The sequence below is a fragment of the Adiantum capillus-veneris genome, chromosome 14 (genome assembly GCF_014529385.1).
Source record: "Adiantum capillus-veneris isolate H3 chromosome 14, ASM1452938v2, whole genome shotgun sequence".
Taxonomy (NCBI): Eukaryota; Viridiplantae; Streptophyta; class Polypodiopsida; order Polypodiales; family Pteridaceae; genus Adiantum; species Adiantum capillus-veneris.
In genome coordinates, this window is record NC_140944.1 from 115,558,724 (window position 1) to 115,567,781 (window position 9,058).

Here is a 9,058-nt window from a genome sequence, read left to right on the forward strand (position 1 = left end):
ACTGTGAATCCTCCAAGTATCGGGCAGCTTCAGTCGAAAGGAGACATCATTTATCTTGTCGGAAATTTGGAAAGGTCTATAGTATCTCATGCTAAGCTTTGGAAAAAGCCACTCCTTTCTCTTTTTCTTTCTCAGGCGTGCCTTCTCAAAACGTAAGAGCACCCAATCGTTCTCCTTTAATTTCAAATCTCGACGATATCGATCTGCTGTCTTTTTGTGTCTTTCTTGAGATTTCTGCAAAGCCTCCCGGACCTTGGCAAAAGCCGTGTCCAAGTCTTGCGTGTACTCGTCGGCTTCAAAAATCTTATCTTTTGTGCTTAGCAAGGGTGGAACCTTCGTAGCACCTTCAATAATCTCAAATGGCACCTTCCCCGTGGAAGAGTGTATCGTGTTATTGTAGGTAAATTCCACCAAAGGTAAATACTCTTTTCCCATTGAGTCTTCTAATCCGAGATGTAAGACTTCAATAAATCTAGTACCACTGAATTAGCAATCTCTGATTGCCCGTCAGTCTGCGGGTGGAATGATGACGAGAATTGCAACCGCGTGCCGGTGTTCTCCCAAATAGCCTTCCAAAACAAATTCGTGAATCTGGGGCCTCTGTCGAAGACAATCGTCTCAAGCATGCCATGTAATCTCAAAATCTGGGCCACAAACAGTCTCGCTAAGTGATTCGGCTTGACTGTTTTTTTTCACTGGAATGAAATGAGCTTGCTTGCTAAATTTGTCAATAATAGTCCAGATACCATCGTGCCCACTCTGTGTTCTCGAGAGATCAAAAATGAAACTCATTGCAATACTTTCTCAGGGGCGGGTGGGTATAGGTAAAGGCTGTAACAATCCTGTTGCTTTATGCCTTTCAAGGTGGTAGCAATGCCGTGGTGACCCCAAAAAGGTGGATAGTGGCATTGGGTTAGAACCTTTTCCTCAACGGCTGTGTAACGCACAACATGGTTTTCTTCATCAAGTAGCCATCCCAAATGGAATATCCTCCTACTAACTCCCTATTCCGTATCCGAGTGAAAATATCTACAAAATCTGTATCTGTGGCATACTGATCGACCATATCCTCGAAGCTCCTATGATGTATCGCGGAAATAGCCAGAACCAACGGCTTTCGAGACAAAACATCTGCCACCAAATTCTTTTGTCCCTGCAAATGGACAATCTGGAAGTGAAACTGTGACAAGATGTTCGCCCACCGCATCTGCTTTTCCGATAGCTGCTTTTGTGACAAGAAGTAGCGTAAACTCTAATGGTCTATGAAGACAGTAAAATCCCTCCGAGTAGGTAATGTCGCCACTGAGTAAGAGCATGGATAACCACCAAAAGCTCTTTCTCATATATCTGTGTTGTCAATTCCGGCCTTGAGAACAATCGGCTCTCGTAGGCAATGACATGGCCTTCTTGCATTAAGACCGCACCCAGACTACGACCACAAGCATCACAATATACTTCGAATGACTTCTGCAAATCCAGCAAAGTCAAAACTGGTCATGTAGTCAATTTCTAACCTTGAGCACAGTTCGGAGCACTCATCTTGAGCAAAGTTCAAACATTCATTCCGCTGCACCTTACATCAAGATATGCAAAGGGGAAGCAACCTTTGCAAACTTTCTAATGAACCGCTGGTAGTAAGAACATAAGCCCAAGAAGCTTCTAACTTCATGGACATTCTTCAAAACAGGCCAACCACGGATAGTCTCTATCTTGGCCGGGTGCATTTGCACTCCTGCTGCTGAGACAATGTGTCCCAAAAAGTGTATCTCAGGTAGGAAAAATTCACTTATCTTTGCATTAATCACCAACTTGTGATCTCGTAATGCCTCAAAAGACCTCGAACAGATGTTCTCTATGTTCTACCTCATCCTTCGAGAAAACAATGATGTCGTCAAAGAAAGTGCCAACAAATAGTCTGTACTCTCAAAAAATCCTATCCATCATTCGGTTAAATGTCGTTGGAGCATTGGTTAGGCCAAAAGGCATCACCAAAAACTCAAATAAACCAAAAGTCGTCCAAAAAGCTGTCTTGTATACATCTCCTAACCCGATTCAGATCTGATGATATACGCTCTTTAAATCGATCCTGCTGAAACAAGAGGATCGATGTAGTCGGTCTAGAATATCATCGATCCTAGGAATTGAAAATTTGTTCTTGATGGTGCCTTTGTTGAGAGCTCTATAGTCAATGCACATTCTCCAAGATCCGTCTTTCTTCAAAACCAACAACATCGGAGAGCAGTAAGGTGAAGTACTCGGTTGGATAAGACCCTTTTCCAAGAGGTCTTTCACTTGGTGCATAATCTCTTCATTCTGGGCTCGGCTCACACGGTAAGGTGGCCAGTTCGGTGGTGTGCTTCCAGATATCAACTCAATGGTATGATCCTCAGGACGAGCAGGTGGCAACTCGCCTGGCAGGTCCTCAGAAAAGCAATCGACATGAGTGTGGAGAAAATCTTGGCGTTCTCTTTCTAGATATGACATATTTATCCTATGATCATCATTCAACTCTTTCAAAAAGATCAAGTAAACAAACAGATTGGATTTCATTAATTTTGAAACAGCCAAAGCCAATACAATAGGGACAGACTCGCCCTTAAGTTTCACATCAAGTACAATGGTTCGGCCCTTTTCTACAGTCAAAGTCACTTTTCTTGCCCGATAGTCGACCACGGCGTTGTTCTTAAGGTACCAGGGAATTCCCAAAAGGACATCACAACCTTCCAAGGGCATTATGTAGAAGTCCTCGTGCCCCAAACACCCCTGACAATGCAACCGAAATTTGCCAATGACAGGTGTAATGGCTACGTCCCTGCCGAGTGCCGCTAGAATTGCCTCTTCTTGTGGCCCCATCTGATCGGGTGTAATCTCGAGCCGCGCCGCCAATTTAGGTGAAATGAAGTTGGCCTTGGCTCCTCCATCAAATAAAATCAGGGCTTCTTGATCTTTCACTTTGCCCCAAACTCGGCAAAGTTTTGTACTCTCATCAATTGTGCTTGGGTCAGTACCCATGCAATCTAGAACCAGTCCTACTTTCTCTTGCCTTTTCGTCCACATTCCTAAGCTGCTCTTGAATTCTCTGGCCTTTCTTCATCTTGTTCTTTCTGTGCCTTTTTAGGGCACCTCGAGGAGATGTGTCCTTGTTCTTCGCATCCGAAACACTTCCCCTCTTTGATGTAGTTGGCTCTCTCCCGAGGAGTGAGCCGGGGTCGTGCATCCTTATCTTTCTGATCTTGCGGGCTCTTCCTCTTTCTACTTTCATTTTTAGAAGTCTGTTCTGTTTTCTGCGTCATGATCTCATTTGTGGGGTAAGTCAAATTGCCTGAGTAAATGGAAAAGCCTCGTTTCGCATGACTCATTAATTCTTGAATAGAATCTGACTTTTGCTCTAAGCAGTGATCTCGGATCTCCGTAGAAAGTCCCAAGGTAAACCGCTCAATCTGTTGTTTAAACGAGATCTTCTTAAATGAAGAAGCGGGTAGAAAAGAGCTCCAAAATCTCTCGCAATATGCGTCCAAGGTATCTTTCTTGGTCATCCAATGATGGTTCCAAGCAGTTCGTATGTCACGTTCTTACTCCCGAGTCAACCAAGAAGAAATGAAAAGCCTGTCGCGAGAAAAGGATCGGATTTCCCGGTAGCAGAGAAATCGGCCACGCTCTGATACCACTGTAACAAACTTGGACACTCCAAGTCAAGATTCTACCGCGACACAGCAAAGATTCACTTCAAAACAGTTCACATTTCACAATTGATTCGACACGGCCTAGCGGAGTTTTGTGCCTAGAGATATTGGCCCCAAAGATTGGCGCCCCTTTCGGTATTTCTTTTTTTATTAAATCTGTGCTCAAAGTACAAGGGAGTGGGAGGGTCTCACTCTCAAACTCTGCGTCCGGATGCTCTACAAAGTGGGAGCCCTGCCCACTTATTTATAAGTTTACAAGGGATGCCAAAAGGAGAGCCCCAAGAGCTCTTAAGTTTTTTCCAAGATAAAGCAATTGAAACTAAAGCATCAGCTTTCACTTGTGTAGAGAAAAAGCTGTCAACTTTTGCGTAGGATTTTCCTCCTTTTTCAGCGCTAAACTGAGAATTCCGTACAGTTTTTTGCCACGTCAGCAATCCATAAAATACGTCGGATTCTGCGCCATGATTTACGGGTCTTCCACGTCAACATTTGCAACATGAAGTCCGAGACTGCTACCACGTCAGCTTGGGGGTGTGTGTGTGTGGTTTCTCCTGCCCAAACGGCTGCCACGTCACTAATTTGTGACAACATCCTCAGGAGCCGACTCGAGATATTCTCAGACTGGGGCTCCAACACAACCCTAGAGGGATCCTGGAGTGGAAACTTCCCGTCATCATAAAGAAGACCTAGCCTCCTCGCCTAGTTACTCTCCAAACTACTCTTTTATGAAGAACTTGGAGAACATAGTCCCTGACAAAGATTTTTAAAAAGATCCAAATGAGCCCGTTAATCAACCACGAGAGGCTAGGGAATATAACCCAGAACGGAGGAAGAGTCGCCACAACATTCCTGTTTATAAAGATTCCAGAGCCATTTCCAAGAAGCGGTCTCGACACCACAAGAAGAAGACTTTCAAAGTTGGAGATAAGGATGACAAATTTGGATACTACAACCGAAAGAGGATTGTCAATAAAGCTCTTGCTTTCATTCATCAATTCAAAGTAGCCTTTGCAGAAGGCAACTTCTCACCACTATCCAAACTGCACCATGTTAGCAAATATCTTAAGGATTCAGCTTGCAATTAGTCGCTTACGACAATTCTCGAATGGCGCAAACCAAAGAGCGGAAAGAGTTCAAGAAGCATTTCTATGCTTAGTTTCTTCCTCCCGACTTCGAAATGGATGCAAAGAAAGAGTGGGATTGGCTCTCGCAAAACGAGCATGAAGCAATTTCCGACTACGTCAACGAGTTCTCGGAAAAACTTCTTAAGGTCACTCCATTCATGAAAGTCTCCGACGAAGAGAAGATGTGTAAGTTTGAAACTGGACTCCAACTGACACTCCAAAAAAGCATGAAGTTATATCCTCAAAAGACTCTTCTGATTATGATGCAATCTGCTTTGGTTGCTTGGAACTTGCGGTTGAAAGCAACTGGAGTTTAGCACCTTTCATGCAAAGCAAAAGGCTCTCTCTAGGAAACAGATACCTCCTCTCGAAAGTAGCGCCTTCAGATCAGCCCAAAGGTCAAGATAAGAAGCCAGAGGTAGCTATAAAAAGTAAATACCTTACTCCCTCTCAGCTAAAGGCTTACATGGAAGAGGACACATGTTTCTTTTGTGGTGAAAAAGGTCACAAGAAACGAGGTTGCCCACATCTCAAGAAAAACTCTCACCTCCAATTCAGTCCCCAACGTGCACCAGGAAGGCAAACAGCAGCTCTTGAAGGGATGGGGCAGCTTGAATGGGGTAAGTCCTCATTTTATTTGATCCAAGCTCGACGGACAACGTCATTTCACTAGACACCTCAGAATCTCTTGGTCTTACTCTAGAGAGGTTGGGAACCCCGATCAGCTCTCGCTCAGCCTTTGAGAGGTTTACCAGGAACTCTACTCTAATCTTGTTCAAAAGTTATTGTTCAAGGACATCTGAATTTGAAGATCAGAAAGTACTATGATCGAGAGTCTTTCCTAGTAGCTCCAATTCAATGATATAATGTTATTTTAGAAATGCCTTGGCATTACAAAATTCATCATATCCAAGGCTATGTAAGCAAGAACGATCATGTTTTAAAGGGCAGCAGTATGATGAAGATGCTAGTGCAAGTGATTGTGAAACTGGCCCGTAGGGCGGTAGACTTTGGCTTTCACCCGAAGCTTTACTTTAGACTTTAGGACACAGAGAAACTTTGCAAATAAAACCTGTAACTGGAATTAACACTTCGAAGCTAGAGCTCCAAGCAAACGCCGACAACCCGTTGGCCCCAAAGACTGGCGCCCCTTTCGGTATTTCTTTATTCTTATCAAAAAGGGAATAAAACCTACAATTTCCTACGAGCTGTCCCGCATAATCCGGGCTGAAAAAGACCTATTCTAGCCCGATTTCGACAACATAACTATACCAAGAAACTTCACAGACAAAATCCCTACGCAATGGATGACTTTCTAGACGCACACAGACATTTTACAAAACCTGGCGAGAATCTGCAGCACGCTGATTTTTTTGTTTTATGCCCTAAAATTGCGCCAGATCTCCTATTTAACAATCCCCTTGCTTCCCTAGACTTTCCGAGGGTATTAGGGACCAAATAGGGCAAAAACCCTAAACTTGCAAATTTACTCAGCAAGCTATAATTTCCTGTTTTGGACTCTGTTTCGCGAGCCGAACACATCCATAGCGAGCCCTCGTACTCCCGCATCTGTTGGGCTAAGGACGAGATTTCTCGCGAGAAATCTCTCCGAATTCACTTGTACCTACGGGGAATTAGCAATCAGCTAATCCAATACCTCGACAAGAGGCTCTTGCCTCGGCATATACACATGAACCCACATAATTGTACATACTTGTACATACAAATGAGTAGCCCTCGAGTGGGACATCACAATTCTGTATTCAAACGGGGAGCGAGGTACGTGAGAGTGGAATCATCGCGCTACATAGTGCAAGGGAGAAGGCACCAACTACTCCCACACTCTGTAGGTCACTTCGGAGCCAAAAATCCGCCCCCTCTTCACCTAGACTTGGCAAACTACTCTGTAGCCGCCAAGATGTCGAGATTGACTAAATCTTGTTACTATCATATCCACATTACTCCTCACATGAACAAGACCAAAATGTTGCAGTCATTTCGTCTCTCAAACATGCACTCAAACATCACACATGTAAGAGCACATATATCAAATTTATTAAGGAATTCCCATTTCAAAGTACTTCTTTTCATAAAGTCATATGGCAGAATTCTGTCAGCCCATAAACACCCCTGAAATCTCAAAAGAGATAAACTGACTTTAATCCATCTCGTTAATATGTGACAAAGGATTGGAGTATCTCCCCTCTTGTGCAGTCCGCATTGCACTAAATTCAACCCACCGATCATTGGTAACTCTTGGAATAGTCGATGCTAGACCAAAAGCCTCAAGGTAAAGCTCTAAAATCCGAGGAGTATCTGCTAGGCATTTCGCTATCAATGTTGAATAGTTCTTGAACTTGACTAAATACCTGCATATATTCAGGGACGAAAATCTCCCATGTATCTGCCACTTCAGGTTGCTCCTTAGGCCCCCTGTCCACTGGCACCTCACCTTTGAAAGGTTTCAACAGACTCACATGAAATGCATTGTGAATCTTCCAAGTATCTGGTAACTTTAATCTGAAGGATACATCATTTATCTTTTCTTGAATCTGGAAAGGGCCATAGTATCTCATACTCAACAAGTCGCTCCTTCCCCTTTCGTTTCCGTAGGCGTACCTTCTCAAACCGTAGAAGCACTCAAATCATCTTTTTTCAACTGCAAGTCACGTCAATGCTTGTCGGCTGCCTTCTTATGCCTTGCTTGAGACTTCTCAAGAGCCTCGCCCACCTTGCAAAAGTAGTCTCAAGATCCTCAACAAACATCTCTTTCTCTCTCAAAATTTTGTTTTAATGAGTGCATGCACACTTGTCTATTCTCACGCTTCCATAGATCCGCAAATATGAGCATGTGCATCACAAAAGAACACAAGGGGAATTTTGAATGTCTACGCAATTAAAAATTAGGCAAAGCAACAAAAGCAATATACATACATTCAAAAAGGTGCAGTTAAAATTCTCAACTAAGTAGAGGCTACAATACAAAAACAATATGAACGTTTCTCAGTGGCAACAACTCTTACATTAAAAACCACGAAAATGATATGGTTGGGGGAGTTGAGACAATTAGTGAACCAAATGTAAATCATGAGCATAACACCAAAAAAAAAGCTATTTGAAATGGCAATGATATCAGCAAGAAATGCCATAATGCTTCAGAGGAGCATAAGTAGGCCCCTTGCAAAAATTTATGACACTTTACATAGACATTTGGTGGTGCTACACTACTTTGTCCTCTTGGTGTGAGATCTCGAAAGAGAAGCAGTACAACTCAAGCACTGCTACATAAAATTAATTGTTTTCATAGGCATTAGCATGGTTAAGGTCATGTGGTGTGTACCAGCAGCATAACTTCTGCACAAACACATTACAAGGGCTTCGCAACCTTCTCCTGCTCTTGCCATTGCTGTGGAGTGAGTGCCTTTGTGACCGAAAGGGCATGAATCTCCTTCATCTCTTCAGCAAGGGCGGAATTTACAAGACGGTGGCGTTCCAAGAGTCTCTTGCCCTCGAATGCAGCAGAAGCAATCTCTACCATGAAGCTTGCACCACATCTGCTACAAAAAATCAAACGGAAGGCACTCTTGAGCTCTAATTAGCATTGAGAGAATTGAGAGAGCTTGCGGAACGAGGAGCTTGCTTACCCTCCGGATGTGTCCAAAACGGACTGCAAGACCAAGCGTTAAATACCGTCAGTGACAATGAAGAACGAGGGAAAAAAGAAGCGCAGCTCAGGAGGAAGATTACCAAGAAAGTGGGGTTGAGCTTGCTCTGCAACGCAGCCTCCACAACTTTCTTCGAGACGCCCATTGCAGACACACTGTGCGAATGCAAACCCAAACCTCGCCTTTCAAAATATGGCCTCAATGCCTTGCTATATAACATCTATTTAACATTTAACATAGTATGTCGCCATGATTTCTAAAAAAGCCTAAATGGAAGAGAATCTTGCAGAGATGCCTTCAGAATTTGTGGCACACAGATATCGCCCTCTCTCTCTCTCTCTCTCTCTCTCTCTCTCATTGTTGCAATCTTGCATGCGGCGGCATCTCCTGTTACCATAGCTATTTCCCAAAAGGCAACGTCACGTAACGCCCTGTTAAGCGAACGACCGAGCAGACAAGAGGTAGAGAGAAAAAAATTTGCAGGCGGCGAAGGTACGAGCACCGAGAGGGTGTTGATGTGATGGCTAGGAGAAATGGCTTAAGACCCTCGCTCTTGAGGTCTACAGGTCGAATCCGTTCTGAATCA

At 43.6% G+C, this 9,058-nt stretch overlaps 1 protein-coding gene across 1 annotated transcript; it reads right to left on the reverse strand.

Moving 5' to 3' along the window:
* Nucleotides 1-7,901: 7,901 nt before the first annotated feature.
* On the reverse strand, nt 7,902-8,689 carry LOC147442985 (protein BOLA2-like). Its single transcript, XM_086529761.1, has 3 exons — nt 8,555-8,689; nt 8,452-8,474; nt 7,902-8,361 (listed from the first exon to the last, which is right to left on the reverse strand). Exons 1-3 carry the CDS (start codon nt 8,615-8,617, stop codon nt 8,175-8,177), a joined length of 273 nt encoding a protein of 90 aa, XP_086385887.1. The 5' UTR covers nt 8,618-8,689; the 3' UTR covers nt 7,902-8,174.
* Between the last annotated feature and the right edge of the window lie 369 nt (nt 8,690-9,058).

Excerpts from the sequence above, each read along its gene's own strand:
- LOC147442985 (XM_086529761.1), bottom strand. The coding sequence starts at position 8,617 with ATGGGCGTCTCGAAGAAAGTTGTGGAGGCTGCGTTGCAGAGCAAGCTC. Across the intron at positions 8,475-8,554 it reads AGCTCAACCCCACTTTCTTG|TCCGTTTTGGACACATCCGG; the intron begins GTAATCTTCCTC and ends TTGGTCTTGCAG. Across the intron at positions 8,362-8,451 it reads GTTTTGGACACATCCGGAGG|ATGTGGTGCAAGCTTCATGG; the intron begins GTAAGCAAGCTC and ends TTTTTGTAGCAG.